This window comes from Sminthopsis crassicaudata, chromosome 1, assembly GCF_048593235.1.
Source record: "Sminthopsis crassicaudata isolate SCR6 chromosome 1, ASM4859323v1, whole genome shotgun sequence".
NCBI classification, from domain to species: Eukaryota; Metazoa; Chordata; class Mammalia; order Dasyuromorphia; family Dasyuridae; genus Sminthopsis; species Sminthopsis crassicaudata.
The window spans coordinates 87763661-87785385 of NC_133617.1; the positions used below are offsets into that span (position 1 = coordinate 87763661).

The 21725-nt window shown below is 34.7% G+C and overlaps 1 protein-coding gene across 2 annotated transcripts in view; it reads left to right on the forward strand.

The window, feature by feature from the left end:
- Positions 1 to 21725, forward strand: part of COL22A1 (collagen type XXII alpha 1 chain) — a 578696-nt gene that overhangs the window by 269366 nt on the left and 287605 nt on the right. For both annotated transcript variants that reach the window (XM_074264749.1, XM_074264757.1), the window contains 2 exons: positions 12689 to 12733; positions 20398 to 20451. In XM_074264749.1, coding sequence (XP_074120850.1) covers positions 12689 to 12733; positions 20398 to 20451 — 99 coding nt within the window. The remainder of the gene's footprint in view (positions 1 to 12688; positions 12734 to 20397; positions 20452 to 21725) is intronic.

Here is a 21725-nt window from a genome sequence, read left to right on the forward strand (position 1 = left end):
GATTCCACAGGATTTAGCAGCTTCATCTTTAAGGTTTTGGAGGGCTAATTAGTCTGAGGGTTGTAGGAGAAAGTCAGAAAGAAAGGTATGTTGTCTCTGCCATCTTGGCTTTGCCCCCAAATACAAATTTAACAATGCTTTTTAACAGTAATTGTGGATCAGCAAAAGTGGCATTTTTAATATGGTATCAGCATTTTACAAAGACATGTTTATAGTTATATTTTCCCCTATAGGATCATCCCCTCCAGGGAAAGGAAAACAAAAATAATCTATGCTCAGATATAATGCTTTTTAAATAAGATACTGTGGTGGAGGTTAGAAAAGACTTGGTTTTCTTCTAGCTACTTTCATTACTACAGACATATGGGTTATTACTTATTCTAAAATGCAGGTTGTAAAGGAGAAAGTATTCTTTTTCTTTCTTTTTCCCCCTCTAAATTAATTACCCACAACTAAAATATTCAACCGCTGTTTTTGGCTAGATTTTAAGAGTAACTTTGAAATAGTGAATCATCATGGAGAATTGTAGATTTTGAGCTAGAAAGGATTGCCAAGGCCATTGAGACACACTTCCCACATTTATTTTTCCAATGACCGAACTGAGGCACAGAGAGCTTAAATGGATTGCCCAGTGTCAAACAATGAGCCAGGTTACCAAGACTCTCACTACTCTCTACTTTACTATGATGCCTCCAATGCTTCATTATTTCAGTTCATAGCAACATAACCCTGGAGCAATCCAGGCCATTCAGACTTCCAAGTTCAGCATCCTATCTCCTTTTCTATTATGCCTCTAATGTTTTATTATTTCAATTCATAGCAACAAAGCCCTAGAAGTGAAAGGAACCTCAGAGACCATCTGATCTAACCCCATTTTTTTATAGATGAGAAAATCAAACTGATATAATTTCAATGACGTATCAAAAATGTCCTTATTGCTGATAACTGAAATGCACTGAATGTCCCTATATCTTTACTATCATATTAGAATTTTCTTCTTTTCACATAGATCACTATTCATGTATGATTCTGTAGATGTTTGTTCTAATCCATTGAAGATACCTATGGGGAGACTAATACATTTCCATTGAAGATGTGATCCAAAAAAATACTAAAATCAATTGTTATATTGGGAGAATTTTATTCTTCTTAAAGAAAGTTGCCTAGCTTGAGACATGGAGTATTGAGGCATTGAAGAGGTGGGGGCAGCAGGAAATGACACACTGTGACCATAGTTATCCAAGAAATCAGGATATTACTGATATATAAGGTCCGATTGTATTTAGGGGGGCATTATAACTTAGATTAGGTCATGTGGAATCCATGAGAGGAGAAAGAAGAGCATCATGATCAAAAAATATAGTTATTCCAATCTGCCTCCCAGATCCATCTTACTGTGTGTTAGACACATCTCAAACAAAGCTTTCTCAGGAATTCCAAAAGAGGACAGCTATTTTAAAATGAAGAGTAGGTCCTTACTCAGCTGTATTTGATTGGTTTCCCAACTCTGATGTCATAGGCTATAGATGCCAATAAGCTAGGAAACTAGAATATGTAAGCAACAAAAACCTCAGATAGAAGGTTGCAGAAAAGAGAGTAAATGGGAAGAAATTAAAAGCACATCAAAAACATAATGATTGTCACCCTTTAAAATTTAATTTTTATAAAACTTAAATTTTGTAAAACTCTGGAAAGGTGTTGGATAGTTCCCTTTACAATGTCTTATTTTACCTCCTCACTCCCCCCCAAAAAAAGTAGTTTGCTCTGCAGATCAATAGGGCAAATAGGAAGAAATTGGTAACATTTTTCCTGCTTAAGGAAATTAAATGATTTTAGGATTTTTAAAAAAAAAATTGTTTGCATCAGACAATATACTGTTGCATTTGATATCAAGAAGTCCTAAGTTTTAATCATTCATCAGACATCAATGAATTGCTTTACCTTATGCAAATCACTTAAAGCCTTCCAACCTCAGTTCCCATATCTGTAAAACATAGCATCTTCTTCAAAGGGTCATGGTGAGATTCATATGAAATAGTAAACACTATAAAACATTATCTAAAATAATTATTAACTATTTATTATTTAGCCATTTATTAAAGTTGGAGTGTACAAGTAACAAGAATAAAAAACTCCCACTCTTTAGGGTTTCAAAGATTATGAACAACTTGCTTTAAAATAATACTTTTACAGACTGCAAGTGCTGCTTTATTCTTTTGAGAGATGAGAAAAATTTAATGCTCAGAGAAATAGTAGACAAACTAATAGGCACATTAAAAAAAAATCTCTTTCCCCAAAAGCACATTTTTAAAATAAAATTTAATTCATTTTTTTCTTCAGAGAAATTTATTTTATCTCACTCTCATCCTTTCACTTACATATATAATTGATAAAACAATTCTTCAATGGCCATGTCCAAAAATATATGGTTCTCAGTTTCTACCATGAGTTCATCATCTTTTATTAAGAAATAGGTGACATGTTTTGCCAGAGATCATCTAAATCATGGTTGATAACTGTTTTGATAGGGATTATTAAGTCTTTCAAAGTCATTTTTATATGATAGTTGCTATTGTATAAATTGTTCTCCTATTTTGTCTTCAGATATATAAAATTTTTCTCTGAAACTCTTACCTTCAATTATTTTGTTCAAGACACTAGTATTCCATTTCAATAATAAACCATAATTTTGTCAGGCCACCTCAGATTCTAACTATTTGCCATCTCAAAAAGAGCTACTATAACATGGTTGTACATATGAGTTCTTTCCTTTCTTCTTTTTCCATTTTTTTATGATTGATACAAAAATGGTATCATTGGGTCAAAGCATAATTAATAACTATTTGGAATATAATTCCACATTGCTTCCAGAATGGTTGGATCAATTTACACAAATGCATTAATGTGCCAATTTTTCTCACACCCCCTTCAAGATTTGCCATTTTCCTTTTTTGTCAACTTTGCCAATCTGTTAAGTATATAATGGAATCTCAGAGTTGTTTTAATCTGCATTTCTCTAAGGGCTCTTTAGAAATATTTCAATGAATATTGATAGCTCAAATTTCTTCCTATGAATTCTATCTGTCCAAGGTTTTTCTTTAATCAATAGGAGGATTTTATTGATAAGGAAATGATTTTTATTCTTTAAATCTGAATCAGTTTGAGGTCCTATCAAGGCTCCTTTTTATCACAGGTAGTCAGGGTGGCCCTAGGTCTCTCTTATGACAGGTCAATTTCTAACAATTTCTTTTCCCTGTCAGATTTCTTTCTTCTCCCCCTCCCCATACCTTGGCCTAAGATGAATGACAGTATAGCATTTAAATGCTATTGGTTCTTTTTTTTTTTTTTTTTTTTTTTTTGAATTTCCCGTTCCTTATCATCAGGATATTGTTTTCCTTTGCATGTATATTTCCATAAGATAAAAATGTCACAGTAATGGAAGTGTGACTTAGAATTTTAATTTATCCACTTTGTTTTATTTTTCCACGGGCCTGACATCATCTTAGGACAGATCAGTGCCACAGTGAATATGACTGTTGGGTCTGTAGTTAGGGATACTCATCTTTCTAAATTCAAATCTGGCCTCAGACACTTACTAAATGTGTGATTCTGGGCAAGTCATTTAACTTTGCCTCAATTTCTTCATTTGTGAAATGAGCTAAAGAAGGAAATGGTAAACTACTCCAGTGTCTTTGCTAAGAACTCTAAATGGGATAATAAAGAGTTGAACATGTCGAAATAATTGAACAAAAACAAACATCTCAACAACCATTTTGTGAAATTAGGCTTAGAAAGATGCTTGATTGGGACAATCTTATTGGATTATTATTGATGTTAACATATGATAGTTGGCTTATATTCTTTCTTGTGAATTATGTAGATTGAAGCAATCCCCCATGGTATAATGCACTGTTTTGTTTTGCTTTGATTTTGCTCAGAATTACAAATAAGAGTAAATAGTCAATCACCTGGCTGATTTGTCAAAGCAATGACAGATCTAGGACAAACATTTGACTAGAAAATCATTAAAGGCAAATTGAATTGTGTACAACACAAAATTCAGTTTTTTGCCAAAAAAAATTTGTAAACACTTCAAAAAGTAAATTTGAATCAGTTACTTATATATATTAAAAATGAGACTTTTATTAGAGAAACTTGTAAGAAATGTACACACACACACACACACACACACACACACACACAATCTTTTACCATTACCTATTTTCCCTCTAATTTTACCAGCATTGTCTTTTTTTGTATGGAAAAAAAAACACAAAATAAAAGCCCTTTTTTTTTCACTTTGTAATCTAACGTCCATTTTTTTTTTCTTTTCTGATCCTCTAAATTGCCTGTTTGCTCATTAACTCTTCTGTTTTCCAAAGATCCCATACTCCTCTTATTTTTTATGAGGTCACCTTTTGTTTCTAACTGTTGTACTTTTTATTATATAGATTATTGTACTATATGGTATTAGTTATTGGTCCCTACCTAGTTTCTGCTGATTGTATTCCTTTATCCAACAAGTTTTGTCGAAAAGTCAGTTCTTAGCCCAAGAACTGGGGTTTTTGAGATTATCAAATACTTGGTTAATGTGCTCTTTTGCTTCTCCATATTGTATACCTAACTTGTTCCATCCATTGACTTTTTTATTGTTTTGATGATTACTATTTTATATTATGGTTTGATGTATGGTATATCCTTTCTTGCTTTTTTTTTCATTATTTTGTTTAGAATTCTTGACCTCTATTTCTCCAAATAGGTGTCATTGTTACTTTTTGTAGCTCTTTAAAGTAGTCCTTTGTTACTTTGATGACATAGCACTGGATGAATAAATTAAGTTTCAGTTTTATTAGCTTGACCTAACCATGAGCAATTCATATTATTTCAATTATAAAAATTCTCTTTATTTATATAAAACATGTTTTTAATTGTATTCATATACATCATGTATGTGTATGTGTGTTAGAAAGTATATTTCTGGGGGGCGGAGCCAAGATGGCGGAGAAGAAACACACGACTCAGTGAACGTCCTCACTCCCTCACAACCAATTAGATAAATTAAGTCTCAAAATTAGCTCAGGACTGATAGATACCACAAGGACTGGAAGCACGACTTACCAGCTGAAGAGAATCTGGAGTTTCAACAGGAAAGGTCAGTTCTCAGGGGAGGAATAAGAAAGACCAGCACAGGTGGGGTAGGGGCACACTGTGCCCATTGCGCTGGGAAGGGCTCTGGGATCAGAGAAGCCACTGAGGTAAAGGAATCTGGCACAGGCTGTTAGCTCTTCTCTGCTAATTATTTAGCAGTTCAGAAGAGAAAGCCAAAATATTTTAAAACTCAGATTAGATTTTCCCCAGACCCTGGGGGTGACTCAACAGACTCCGCACCAGGGGGTGTGGCCTCAGCTACCACCTGAGAATAGTTAAGAGATTGACAAGTGGGTGGATACGGCCCAAGGCAACACACACTGCCTAGCTTAGCTGGAGGGAGTGGAACTCAGCTCCAGGAAGTCCCAGAGAAGCGGAACCTTTGAACTAGGGACCGCGGTTTCTGGCAGACACTTCCAGTTTGAGCGCAGGGGCTTCTCACGTCACCTGCTGCAGACATCCACTCCTCACCCGGACACATAGGCTGGGCTTCGTGCTGTCTTCACTATTCTACGCCCTCGAAGCACAGTAGTGCTAATCACCTCTGAGGCACCTCCAGGGAGGGGGTGGGGAACTCTCTCCCAGAGCTCTCTCTTAGCTCAGGCTCAGGAGCCGCTGCATCCATCCGGTCTGGGAGGAAGCTGGTAAAGAAGTAAATAATTTCCTACCCCAGAGACAGACCCCAAAAGACTTTTTCAAGTATGAGCAAAAAAGCTAGAAAAACCATAGATTCTTTCTATACAGAGAAAGAGCGGGTGTCCAACCCCGAGGAAGTTGACAGCAGAGAATCAACAGACAACAACCTAAAGGGGAACGATTCCTGCCCCCCATCACATAACTCTCTCCTAGAAGAAGCTCTTAAAAAATTGAGGGAGATCGAAGAAAAATGGGGAAAAGAAAGGGAAGTTATGATAGAGAATAACAACGTCCTGAAATTGGAGTTGGAAAAAATAAAGAATTCACAGGAGATGCAGGGAAACAAAATTAGTGAATTAGAAAAGGTTAAAAAAACACAGGAAAGTAGGATTTCTGAATTGGAAAAGATAAAAAAGTCTCAAGAAAATAGAATTTCTGAATTGGAAAAAGAAAATAATTCTCAAAAAAAAAATTAGGGAAATGGAAAAAAACTCAATAGAGCAAAATAATTCATTTAAAAACGAAATTGGGCATTTACAAAAAGAACTAAAAACTGTGAAAGAAGAAAATAACTCCTTAAAAGTCAGGATGGAACAAATAGAAATGAATGATTCACAGAGAACCCAAGAATCAATCAAACAAAACAAAAAAAATGAGAAGCTGGAGAACAACGTCAAATACTTACTGGGAAAATCTATAGACCTGGAAAATAGATCTAGGAGAGATAATCTGCGGATTATTGGACTTCCAGAAAACTATGACCAAAAAAAGAGCCTAGATTCTATTTTACAGGAAATTATCAAAGAGAACTGTCCAGAGATAATAGAAACAGAAGGGAAAGTAGATGTGGAAAGAATTCATCGAACTCCTTCTGAAATAGACCCTAAAAAAAGAACACCACGGAATATTGTGGCTAAGCTGCAGAATTACCACACAAAGGAGAAAATCCTGCAAGCAGCTAGAAAAAAACAATTTAAATACCAAGGTGCCACAATAAGGGTCACCCAAGATCTGGCTGCCTCCACATTAAAAGATAGAAGGGCCTGGAACCTGATATTCCGAAAGGCAAAAGATCAAGGACTGCAACCAAGAATGAACTACCCAGCTAAGTTTAGCATCTTTTTCCATGGAAGAAGATGGTCATTCAATGAAACAGAGGAATTCTATATGTTTCTAAGAAAAAAACCAGACTTAAACAAAAAATTTGATCTACATCCACAAGACTGAAGAGAAACAGAAAAAGGTAAACAGAACCCTTGAGAACTGTAACTCTGTTGTGGGTATATAAAAAATACTCAAGGATAATTTGATTTTACTGATATAAAAGAAAAAAAGTGGGGTGTGGTAAAGGGAAGGAGGTCGGTTCAGAAAAAGGGGAAGGTGTGATAAAAAGAGGGAAACTACATCCCAGGAAGAGACATAGAAAATACACCATATCTGAGGGAACTTAGTGAGGGGGAGAATCATTGTGTGAATCTTACTCTCATCAGAAGAGGCTCAAAGAGTAAATAATTAACATATTTGTTTTTCAGAGAATTTTCTCTCACCTCATTAAAAGGGGGGAGAGGAAAAGGGGAAAGGAAAAGGAGAATAAGTGAAGGGACTTGGAGGGAGGGGGGAGGGATCCTAAAAAAAAAAAAAAAAAAGAGGGAGGGTTGCGCGTCACAAGGGGGGTCTGTAAATTAAATATCGGGGAGGGGGATCAGGGGGGTCAAGGGAAAAAAGTATAATCTGGGGATAATACGATGGCAGGAAACACAGAATTAGTAATTTTAACTGTAAATGTAAATGGGATGAACGATCCCATCAAACGGAGACGGATAGCAGATTGGATCAAAAAGCAGAACCCTACAATATGTTGTCTACAGGAAACACACTTAAAGCAGGGAGATACATACAGAGTAAAGGTAAAAGGTTGGAACAGAGCCTATTATGCTTCAGGTAAAGCCAAAAAAGCAGGGGTAGCTATCCTTATCTCAGATCAAGCAAAAGTAGAAGTAGATCTCGTTAAAAAAGATAAGGAAGGAAACTATATCCTGCTGAAAGGTAGCATAAATAATGAAGCCATATCAATACTAAACATATATGCACCAAGTGGTATAGCATCTAACTTTCTAAAGGAAAAGTTAAGAGAACTGCAAGAAGAAATAGACAGTAAAACTATAATAGTGGGAGATCTCAACCTTGCACTCTCAGATTTAGGCAAATCAAACCACAAAACAAACAAGAAAGAAATTAAAAAAGTAAATAGAACATTAGAAAAACTAGGTATGATAGACCTTTGGAGAAAACTGAATGGCAATAGGAAGGAATATACTTTCTTCTCAGCAGTTCATGGATCCTATACAAAAATTGACCATATATTAGGACATAAAGATCTCAAAATTAAATGTAGGAAGGCAGAAATAATAAATGCCTTCTTCTCAGATCACAATGCAATAAAAGCTACATTCAGTAAAAAGTTAGGGGTAAATAGACCAAAAAGTAATTGGAAACTGAATAATCTCATCTTAAAGAATGACTGGGTGAAAGAGCAAATTATAGAAACAATTAACAATTTCACCCAAGATAATGATAATGATGAGACATCATATCAAAATCTTTGGGATGCAGCTAAAGCAGTAATAAGGGGAAATTTTATATCTTTAGAGGCTTATTTGAAGAAAATTGAGAAAGAGAAGATTAACGAATTGGGCTTACAACTTAAAAGGCTAGAAAAAGACCAAATTATAAACCCCCAACCAAAAATTAAACTCGAAATACAAAAATTAAAAGGAGAAATCAATAAAATTGAAAGTAAAAAAACTATTGAATTAATAAATAAAACCAAGAGTTGGTTTTATGAAAAAGCCAATAAAATAGATAAACCTTTGGTAAATTTGATCAAAAAAAAGAAAGAGGAAAATCAAATTGATAGTCTTACAAATGAAAAGGGGGATCTTTCCACCAATGAAGAGGAAATTAGAGAAATAATAAGGAGTTACTTTGCCCAACTTTATGCCAATAAATTTGATAACTTAAGTGAAATGGATGACTTTCTCCAAAAATATAGGCTCCCTAGATTAACAGAGGAGGAGATAAATTGCTTAAATAGTCCCATTTCAGAAAAAGAAATAGAACAAGCTATTAATCAACTCCCCAGGAAAAAATCCCCAAGGCCAGATGGATTCACATGTGAATTCTACCAAACATTTAAAGAACAATTAGCCCCAATGTTATATAAATTATTTGAAAAAATAGGGGATGAAGGAGTCCTACCAAACTCCTTTTATGACACAGACATGGTACTGATACCTAAACCTGGTAGATCGAAAACTGAGAAAGAAAATTATAGACCAATCTCCTTAATGAATATTGATGCTAAAATCTTAAATAAGATATTAGCAAAAAGACTTCAGAAAATCATCTCCAAGATAATACACTATGATCAAGTAGGATTTATTCCAGGAATGCAGGGCTGGTTTAATATTAGGAAAACTATTAATATAATTGACCATATTAATAATCAAATGAATAAGAACCATATGATCATCTCAATAGATGCAGAAAAATCATTTGACAAAATCCAACATCCATTCCTACTAAAAACTCTTGAGAGTATAGGAATAAATGGATTATTCCTTAGAATAATCAGGAGTATATATTTAAGACCGTCAGTAAGCATAATATGCAATAGAAATAAACTGCAACCTTTCCCAGTAAGATCAGGAGTGAAACAAGGTTGCCCACTATCACCATTACTATTCAATATAGTACTAGAAACGCTAGCCTCGGCAATAAGAGCCGAGAAAGAGATTCAAGGAATTAGAGTAGGAAATGAGGAAATTAAACTATCACTTTTTGCAGATGACATGATGGTATACTTAGAGAACCCCAAAGACTCTGCTAAAAAGCTACTAGAAATAATTCAAAATTTCAGCAAAGTGGCAGGATACAAAATAAATCCACATAAATCCTCGGCATTTTTATATATCACTAACAAAATGCAACAGCAAGAGATACAAAGAGAAATTCCATTCCAAACAAATGTTGAGAGTATAAAATATTTGGGAATCCATCTACCAAAGAAAAGTCAGGAATTATATGAGAAAAATTACAAAACACTTGCCACAAAAATAAAATCAGATTTAAATAATTGGAAAGACATTCAGTGCTCTTGGATAGGCCGAGCGAATATAATAAAGATGACAATACTCCCCAAACTAATCTATTTATTTAGTGCTATACCAATCAGACTCCCAAGAAACTATTTTAATGACCTAGAAAAAATAACAAAATTCATATGGAAGAATAAAAGGTCAAGAATTGCAAGGGAACTAATGAAAAAAAACTCAGAGGAAGGTGGTCTAAGTGTACCTCATCTAAAGCTATATTATATAGCAGCAGTCACCAAAACCATTTGGTATTGGCTAAGAAATAGACCGGTAGATCAGTGGAACAGATTAGATACAAAGGACAAAAAAGGGTACATCTATAGCAATCTAATCTTTGACAAACGCAAAGATACCAACATTAGGGATAAAAATTCATTATTCGGAAAAAACTGTTGGGATAACTGGAAATTAGTATGGCAGAAATTAGATATGGATCCACACTTAACACCATATACCAAGATAAGATCAAAATGGGTCCATGATTTAGGCATAAAGAGGGAGATAATAAATAGATTAGAGGAACAGAGGATAATCTACCTCTCAGACTTGTGGAGGAGGAAGGAATTTATGACCAGAGGAGAACTAGAGATCATTATTGATCACAAAATAGAAGATTTTGATTACATCAAACTAAAAAGTTTCTGTACAAATAATACTAATGCAAACAAGATTAGGAGGGAAGTAACAAATTGGGAAAATATTTTTAAAAACAAAGGTTCTGACAAAGGTCTCATTTCCAAAATATATAGAGAACTGACCATAATTTATAAGAAACCGAACCATTCTCCAATTGATAAATGGTCAAAGGATATGAACAGACAATTCTCAGAGGAAGAAATTGAAACTATATCCACTCACATGAAAGAATGTTCCAAATCACTACTGATCAGAGAAATGCAAATTAAGACCACTCTGAGATACCACTACACACCTGTCAGATTGGCTAAGATGACAGGAACAAATAATGACAAATGTTGGAGGGGATGTGGGGAAATTGGGACACTAATACATTGCTGGTGGAGTTGTGAAAGAATCCAGCCATTCTGGAGAGCAATCTGGAATTATGCCCAAAAAGTTATCAAACTGTGCATACCCTTTGACCCAGCAGCGCTACTACTGGGATTATATCCCAAAGAAATACTAAAGAGCGGAAAGAGACATATATGTGCCAAAATGTTTGTGGCAGCTCTTTTTGTTGTAGCTAGAAACTGGAAGATGAATGGATGTCCATCAGTTGGAGAATGGTTGGGTAAATTGTGGTATATGAAGGTTATGGAATATTATTGCTCGGTAAGAAATGACCAGCAGGAGGAATATAAAGAGGCCTGGAGAGACTTAAATCAACTGATGCTGAGTGAAATGAGCAGAACCAGAAGATCACTGTACACTTCAACAACAATACTGAATGGGGATGTATTCTGATGGAAGTGGAAATCTTCAACATAAAGAAGATCCAACTCACTTCCAGTTGATCAATGATGGACAGGGGTAGCTGCACCCAGAGAAGAAACACTGGGAGGGGAATGAAAATTGTTAGCACTAATATCTGTCTGCCCAGGTTGCATGTACCTTCGGATTCTAATGTTTATTGTGCAACAAGAAAATGATATTCGCACACATGTATTGTACCTAGACTATATTGTAACACATGTAAAATGTATGGTATTGCCTGTCGTCGGGGGGAGGGAATAGAGGGAGGGGGGTAATTTGGAAAAATGAATACAAGGGATAATATTATAAAATATATATATATATATATATATAAAATTAAAAAAAAAATAAAAAAAATAAAAAGAAAGTATATTTCTCAATATTGTATGTATTCTGTAGCTATTTTCATGGAATTTTGCTTTACCTCTTTCTATTAGATATTTTCAGTGATATATGAAAGTATTAATAGTTTATGTGAGATTATTTTATATCCTGCATCTTTGCCACAGTTATTACTTGTTTCAATTAATGTTTAGTTGAGTCTCCATAGATTCTTTTAGCCATCATAATTTCTACAAAAAGTGATACTTTTGTTTCCTCTTTGCCATACTTATTCCATCAATTTCTCTAAGAAAAAAGTTTCAAAATACAAAGGAAAAAAACAAAAAGAAGATTGTGTGCTGTCATGAGCTTCTATTGCATATAGCTTAAAAATGTATATTATGTAATTCAGCATATTACTTTCACAGTTGTGTAGCTTGTCTGTGTTTCTTTCTGAACTTTCAGTTCTCTTCTGTGCGTTTCAACATTTGCCTTATTTATTAAATTGCATATCTAGACAAGATTATCTCTAAAATTCCTCCAAATCTCTCCTACTTACCAATATCCCCCCCTTTTTTTTTTTTTTTTTTTTTTTAGGATTTGAGGGTAAAATTTAAATTCCATGCCCTGGCACTTCTAATCAAAACCTCTTACTTTTAGATGAAGAAATTAAGGATCAAAAAAGTAAAAAAAAAAAAAAAAAAAAACTTGGGTCACCAACATTTTAGCTTAGGTACTCCAACTCCAAATCCAAGTTCCCATGCTAGTATTAGTCCTGAAAGAATAACCTTATTGCCCTCTGAAAAGCAGTAATTCTTCTATCCTTGGAGAAACTCATAAATTACAGAATATACCTGATGGGTTGAATTACTCAAGCTATATTCTGTCCATCCATTTTAAATGAATCATGTAATTTCCTAGGACCTTAGAGACTGATATCTGATGTTTGATTTTTAATATTTGATTTTGAACTAATGTCTTTGGAATTATTATTACAGGGAGAAAATGGACAACCTGGCATTCCTGGACTCAAGGGAGATAAGGTGAGCACCTTGGAGAGCACTGAATGGCTATAATCTTATAGTTATAGAAATCTTCTTCTTTAGCCTCCTTAGAGAGTGAAATGGAAGGAATCTATCAGTATTAGGCTGAAATCAACTTTCTTTTCATTCTCAGGCAGGGCTGAGAGTCTATTTCACTAATCCTTCACTCATCAATCATCATTGAGATTGACTGTGACTTTACTGTCACATATTAGAGGTAGAGTCAATGCTTATCTACATTGATAAAACACCCCACTCATCACCCAGGATTTATGGGTCAGTAGCCTAACCTTTGGGAAGGCAGGTTCCCTTCGCCTGCCTACTGTGAAAGTCGTATATTAGCACTATGAGAGTTGGGGCTACCCAGAAAACATCCCTATTTGGAATGCCCTTATGAGGCTGTAAGGTAGTTGTTAATTCCTTAGTATAGTTCCTTCCTTTGGTATTACAAAAACCCAGGTCTTCTTGCTACTGTGTCCTCACAATCTGCTACCCTTGGACTTGGCAAAATTGAGAATTCAGTTCTTTTTTTGTCACACATAGAGTTGCAGCATCCTGTCATACATAAGAATCCCTTGAACAACCTTGAGGCAGCCCATTATTGAAAAATTCTGATCATAAATACATTGTCATATTAATTTTTTAAACAAGGAACAAAAATAGTATTTTTTCTCTTATTATGCTACAGTATGTATATACCTACAGATTATCTACATACCTGAAAAAGCTTTACTCCTAAGATTTATTGTGTTGTGGTGGCTGCCAAAGGTTATACCAATAAGTGCCATGTTGTCTCTCCTGTTTGCTTCAATAGTTCTTATCTCTATTTGTTATGTTCATTGAGCTTCTTTCCTCTGCCTTCCTTTGATCTTAAATTGCCTTTTTGGAATCAATAATAGCTAAGATTTAAACAATATTTTAAGGTTCGCAAGCTCTTTATATATATTATCTCATTTGATCCTCACAAACTTGAGTTGTTATTATCTTTATATCACAGATAAGGAAAATGAATCTTGGATATAGTGAGTGATTTGTCCCCTGTCTTGTAGCTATTAAATATCTCAGAATTTTAACCTTAGTCCAGAATTTATTCTACTATAATACCTAAATGCTATCATGTGCTAGAGTTATAGAAGCCAATGAAATCTTTCCAAGCCAAGTTGCATCTAAACATTAAATTTTTTTAACTATATCTTTTAAGGTTGTGGAAATCAGAACTAAATTAGGAGGAGAAGATATCTTCAGGTTAATATTAAATCAGATCATTTGACTATTTTCCTAGCAGAAATATTTGTCACCAAACAACTATCTGAATTAGGGTTAGAAAAAAGCTAAATTTCTGATTCTTAGTCTTCATCCCTTCCTCTTACTTGGGAGACTCTGCAACCAAATTGAGAATAGAATTCCAAGAAATTCCCCTCAGGCTACACAATACTTTTTTTTTTTTTTTTTTTTTTTTTAGTTGCCATGTAAGTTATCCTGGATTCCCCCCAGATCCTTAGGACTAAATCCCTTTATTTATCAAGCATACCTATCAACTAAGAAATTTCTGGGTTTTGTTTACTTTTCCAACTCAGGAAAATCCTCTAAAATCTCTCTCTTCATAGGGCACAATTCCCATGCAAGAGAAGAGGGCTCATAATCTAATGGAAGAAATAAGTTTTAGGCAAATGAAACAATCTTCAAATTCAATCCCACAATCATGTATTAGGTATCTCAGGGTGGAGAGTGATCTAATAGCATATACAGGATCACACAACTAAAGGCAGAATTGAAATTCTAAGTCTTCTGATTCTCACCCCAATACTCTTTCTACTACATATATTGCTTCTATATTGTGGCTGAATTTTGAATTATTTCAATACATTAGGAATAATAAATATATTCAAGTTATATTGTTGAGTGAAAATAATTTGTATTAAGCTCTTACTTTTTGCCAGATACTATGCTAAAAGCAAGAGATATAAAAGCAATGTCTGTCCTCCAGGAATTGACAATATAGGGAGAGACAATACAGTCAGTACATATGAAATCTAGTTAGAGCAGATAGAATGTGGAAGGGGAAGGCTCTAACATTGAGAGATTGGGAAAGGAATCCAGGCATCATCTTATCAGATCCTCACAATTAATAACAACCTGCTGGCATAGTCAGGGCAAAGGGGATATTCTTCCTGTGATCAATGTCGTGTATTTTGTACAATCCTGTTTTCTTAAATCCTTTGTGATTTTGGTAAGATTATGTATACCCAAAGGCATAAAATTCACAAAACTGTAGCTGAGATCCTTGATATGTATAATGAAATTAGAGCTATAGTTAATGAAAAGCTACGTGAAACCTTAAATGTTACAGCCTTTCTCAGACTATAACTAGCCATTTATTGTAGAAGCCTAAACTGTTAGAGAATGAGTTACAACTCCAACAGTTATGGCTGTATCAGAGAAGAGAAGGCGATATATGGTAGGGATGTTATAAAGGTAAAAATGATAGGTTTTGGCCACAGATTGGATATAGGGGTTGAGGGAGACTGAGGATTTTGAAGATGACACTTAAGTTGTGAACCTGGGGAACTGGGGAAATAGTTGTGTCCTTAATTGGGAAGTTAAGAAGAGTTGAGTGTTTGAGGAGAAAAATAATGAGTTCAGTTTGGGACATGCTGAATCTAGGGAGTATACATTTCAAGGTGTCAAATAATCATTTGGAGAAATGAGCCTGGAAGTCAGCAGAGAGGTTAGTACTGGAAAATTAGATTGGAGAATCATCATTATAGACATGATAATTGAAACCATGGGAGCTGATGAGGTCACCCAGTGACATTGTAAAGAAGAATAAGAGAAAAGGGCCAGTTAGACGCCTGTGAGCCACCTATGATTATCAGATATGATCTGGATAAAAATCCAGCAAAGAAGACTGAGAGTGGACAGATAATAGGAGAACCAGGAGAGAGGAATGCCACCAAAACCTAGAGAGAAGAGAATATTAAGGAGAAGAGAGTGTGTGACTGTGGTTTGCCACAGCTGCAAGACATGAAGGAGAACAAGGAATGAGAAATTTAATATGCAATGGACTAGGGAAACAAAGGCAAAAAAATAGTCTTTCTAAGAGTTGGTGCATGTTCTAAGGCTTTTTTCTACTCTAACATTCTTTTTAAAGTCCTGCCTAACTCTAATATTCTCTGTGGTAGAATGGATATATTTAATTTTGTTGTAGAGTCATTTCAGTTATGTTTGACCCTTTGTGACTCTATCTAGGATTTCATGGCAAATTTCTTTCTCCTACTCCTCATGGGGGAACTGTGAGGCAAACAGGGTTAGGTGACTTGCTCAAGGTCATAGAGTAGTCCTTTCCTGTTTGTCACAAGTGGAAAGAAACAATATAGAATGCATTCAGAGGTCCAAAATAAATTTGCCACTTGTCCGGGTTTATTTACATTGTTTTCAATAGGAATGAAGGAGTGAGAACTTGGAAAGTTACGTTAATTCAAACTGAATTTCCATTCATTTTAAAGTTAACTATATTTAGATCACATGGGATCAAAGTACTTCCACCTCCATGCATTATGAAATTTCTTACAAATGAATCCATTCTCACAAATGAATCCCATCATTGTAGGCTGACAGATTTCTATCCAGGGTTGATATCTATGGATTCAGAGCAGACCAGTGTGCTGAATAATCATGCTATGATTTAGACTTCTAGAGTAAATGACTGGTTGTACATGTCTGAGAAAGACTGTGGCATTTAAGGTTTCAGATAACTTTTCATTAATTGTGGCTCTAATTTCATTCTACCTGCCAAGGATCTCAGGTATAATTTTGTGAAATTTTTGCTCTTGGGTTTGCATATACTTATATAAAATACAACAAGAGTATAAGAAAACAGCATTGTACAAAATACACAGCATTGCTCACATAAAGACTATAACCTCTGCCCTAACTATGCCATGAGGTTATTAGTTGTGAGACTCTGTCTGATAGCTGGATTCCTTTCCCAATCCCTTTCATTGTTAGATACTTCCCTTCCACATTCCGTTTCACCTAACTACATTTCGTATGTACCTGGCTGTTTGTATGCTTTCCCTTTAAAATGTTAGCTCCTGGTTGGCAGACATTGCTTTGCCTCTCTTGGTATCACCAATATTTTAGCATATTACCTGGCATAAAGTAAGAACTTAATACAAATTACTGTTGACTCAACAATATAGCTTGAATGCGTTTATTATTCCTAATGTATAAAAATAATTAAAAACTCAGTCATGATATGGAGGTAGCATCTATAGTAGGAAGAGTATTAGGGTGAGAATCAGAAAACTTTGAATTTCTAGCTCTGCCTTTAGTTAGTTGTGTGATCTTGTATACATTATTAGATCTTTCTCAACCTCAATTTCCCCACCTGTAAAATAAGGTTTTTATTCTAGTTCACAAGTCCTTAACATTTTTGTGTGTTAGGGACCTTTCTGACAATCTTGTTGATCCTATGGATTCCTCAAAGTAATGTCTCATAAAGTTTTAGCGAAAGTCCCATCATCTGCAAGAATCTTTTCCTGGTTCTCCATAATCTTAGTACCTTGTCTCTGAGACCAATTTACCCTGAATATATCTTGGTTGTTCATTACTTGTTCACATGTCGTCTCCCTCATTAGACCCCTTGAGAGTAGAGATTTTTTTTTTTTGCCTTTCTTTGTATCACCAATGCTTAGCACAATGGTTAGGCTTACCATAATTACAGTGTGTGGAGGAAATATTTGCTCTGATGGAATAAAGGAGATAAATAAATGTTAGTTGACTGTCAAATTAATGTTCATAATGTTTTAATATTTTAAAATTAAATAAAATGCATAAGATTATAAAGGAAACTAATTCTATTCAAATACAATTATTTAAAAAAAATTCATAGACCTAAAGGTAAATTTTCCTGGTCTACCTACCCATTATGGTTCATTCCAGCTCTAATACTGTATGTCCTAATATTCTATCATCTAAGGTCCCCACTAACATATAGTGTCCTACTAGTCAGTATCCTAAAACCTCTTCTGTCTTCAGCATTCTTTTGAGAACATCTTAAAGACTTCTCCTTTTCCTTTCTACTAATAACATGCCTCTCCTATAACTTTTGGAGATATTTGCAATGCAGTGCCTATCATTATAACAATTTCTGCTCTGTGAGAAACAGCCATTTAGACCAGAGCCTACACATCCAGCTCTAGCACCCTGACAAAAGAGAGTTTTGCTCCAACATAGATGACATTGGAGTTTCAATTGTTGGATTGAAAGGCAGCAGACACATAATCATCCCACGAACATCCCCACATTTCCTTCCTTGGTTGCTTGTTAGAGCTACAGCAGGCATCCAAAGGCATCATTTTCCCTGGCTATGGTGTGATTTCATGCCCCTTTATCATCAATACTACCAATTGGCTAGGCTCACCATGATTACAGTGTGTTATAAGGAAATGTTTACTCTAGCAGAATAAAGGAGATCATTTATCTTGTAGAGAGTTTTAGTTGTGAAACAATACTTTCCCAAATCTTATTCCATTTGATACTCAGAACCACTTTGGCAGGGAAATGGGTCAAGGATAATTATCTTCATTTGATAAATGTGGAAACTGAGTATTAGAGGAGGGAAATGACTTAGATCTTAGTTTTATATGACATGGTTCATATAAAAGGGACATTAGATCTAGTCTAACCTTGTTATTTTGTAAGGAAAGAGGGAAAAAAAAGAAATTTGCCCCAAATGATGCAACTAGTAAGTAGCAAGACCAAGACATGAACCCTTGTGTATCTTCTAACTAGTAAGTCAGGAAGCCCTCTGTTCAAATCCTGTCTTAGAAATGTACACAAGTTTTTTTTCTTGTGCAAAATGAAGGGTAGACTTTGGATAGTCTTTAACATATCTTTCTTTTGTAAAGCTAAGACCCCCTGACTCCAAATATTGTGTCCATTCAACTACATTATGCTGCTTCTCCTTTTCCCCTTGGACATTTATTCAGTATAATTTTACTAAAACTCATATCAGCACATACATTGGGTATGTACTATAAATAACTAATTTTATTTAATCCTGAAGATGATTTTGTAGATAGTGCAGATTGGCAGAATTAATTTATCTCCATTTTACAGGTAAGGAAACTGAGGCCCACAGAGGCTGTGTTACTTACTCAATGAGACTTACTAGCATTTATATAGTGCTTACTATATGCCAAACATTGTACTGAGCACTAGATTCTCACAATAATACCAAACGGTTGGTACAGTTATTATCACCATTTTGTACTTGAGGAAATTGAGACAAATAGAGGCTAAATTACTTGACCAAGTCACACTGCAAATAAATATCTGAGATTGAATTTGAATTTGAGTATTCTTCATTCACTTTAGTGCCCTACCTTGCAGCTTCATTATAAAACTAGCAAGAAGCAAACATTTTGACTTCAGTATTGATATGTTAACCTAATGGTTCTCTCTCTCCAAATAAATTAAGGCCAAAGACTATATGATTTTCTTACATCTTCTACAAAGACATTATAATGTTGGCCACATAATAGGGACTTGACAAAGGTTTTTTCCCTTGACTTTTGAAACAAACTGTTTAGATTTTTAGGACAATTTCATGTTTAGAGTTAAATGACAATTGTCAAATCTTTGATTCCCACAAGAGATTATAAACTCCTTGAAGGCATGGTCTATTTCATTTTTATCTCTGTATTCTTAGAACTTGGAATAGTGCCTAGAGCCTAGTGTCCATTTAATAAATGCTTGTTGACTGGTGATTTAATTTGAAGGCAAAGATATTAGACTTCACATGTGTAAGGCTATGAATTATGAGAGGCATTTGCAGAGGCAAATTTCAGCTTAGTAGATAGAAGGAAGCCTTACTAACAGAGTTATTCATAAATAGAATGACTGCCCTGGGAATGGTAGGTTCCTCCTCAATGGAGATTTCCACATATATTAGACAGCTCTTGCTGAGGATGTTATAAAGAAGACTTTGATCAGGTTCAGGGGAGACAACATAGCTTCTGAGATTCTTTTCACTAGCTAGATTATAGTCTTCCAGATTATTTTAAGGACTTGAAAGGCAGGTTGGTTATTTGTATTTCAGTTTTATTTACTGTCATTTTGACATAGAATGGGAGAATCTAGGCTTGTATTGCAATTCAGTCACATCCTATATAAATTTGGGAAAGCTGATTTGCCATTTAACTGCTCTGCACTTCACTTCCTTCATTTGTAAAATGGAATGTAAAATTAAATTAGCTTTAAAGTCCTTTCTATCTCCAAATCTACTATGCCATGACCAGGAGTAGGGAGAGTCTGATTCTTCCTTGGAGATTTTGATTATCATCTCTTTTGTCAATGTTGTTATGATTGAATATAATTCTAATCAATAATAGTGATCTGTCACAATTTTAAAAGATCAGTGATGAAATATGCTTTTCTCTACTGACATAAAAGTGTCATTTGGGTGCCATTTGGACCACACACACTTTTGAACATGATAAATTCAGGAATTGCTTTGCTTGACTTTATATATTTGTTGTATCTTGTGTGTGTTTTCCTATCAAAGGTATATATTAGAAAAGATATTATTTTTATTAATTGAAGAAATTTAATTTAAACATAATTATTGAATGTTATTTCTTCTTCTTTTTTTATTCTAGGGATCTATGGGCTTATCTGGGCCCCCAGGGAGAGAAGGAGCCAAAGGTACACAGGTAGGTTTGATAGCGTGGTAAATTAGACTTAATTATCTTGAGACCCCTTGAATTTATAATGCAAAAGTTCTATCTTCCTGTATTTCTATCAGTCTAATATTCTGTAATTTTGAGATTTTGATTTCTAATTAAGATACTTTGAAAAGGGCTTTGATCCTGTTATTAGAAGCCCAGGATTCAAATCTTATCTTGAATGTATGACTTTATTTTTTAATTTAATTGTATAGCTTTTTTTTTTTTTTAACACACATTGCTTTATGAATCATGTTGGGATAAAAAAATCAGAAGGGAAAAGGGAAAAAAACATGGGAAAGATTAAAAAAAAAACAGGAAAAAGAAGTGAACATAGCATGTGTTGGATTTACATTCAGTCTCCTCAGTTCTTTTTCTGTATGCAGATGGCATTTTCTGTCCAAAATCTATTGCTTTGGATCACTGAACCATTGAGAAGAACCAAATCTTTCATAGTTAATCATCATGCATTCTTGCTGTTATTCTGTACAATGTATTTCTTATTCTGCTAGTTTTACTCATTATCAGTTCATGCAAATCTTTCCAGGCCTTTCCATATTCAGCTTGTTCATTATTTTGTACAGAAGAATATTTCATTATCTTGATATATCACAACTTGTTGAGCCATTCCCCAATTGATGGGCATCCACTGATTTTCTAGTTATTTTACTGTCAGGATGTATAACTTTAGAAAAGTAACTTAACTCCCAAGCCTCAGTTTCCTCATCTATAAAAAGAGCATTTAGACTAGATGGTTTCTTTTACAGCTCTAGACATATCATCCTTTTTATAATATCCTAAAGTTCTATAGATATAAGATTATTTTACAAAAACACAACTCCTTAGTCTTATATCCTGTAAGCTCAAATTCTAGCTATCCTTGCAACACATTTCATTAAGTACATTATGTGCATCAGGGCCAGGGGAAATGGAGAAAAATGAATTGTTATTGACTGAAATGCATCGTCGGGGAGTAGTGTAACCATTTCCAGAGCAACAGAAGCCAGCAGCTAAAGGTTAATAGTCTACATGTTCCTACTTGTATCTAGCACAGAGTAGTGTGTAACTTCCCTTGGATTAAATGTGCAAAGCTTCTCCTGGTATCAGTCTTCTAAGTGAGGAGAGGAAAAAAAAAATTATGGCCTGGGAATTTCCTTAAAAGTGAAGGCAATATGTCCTTTGGGCTGTGGGGTGAGCATAGGGCTCCGTAGGAGCTAGAGAGAATGGGAAGAGTATCTGGAGATTTACTCTTCCCTCTAACC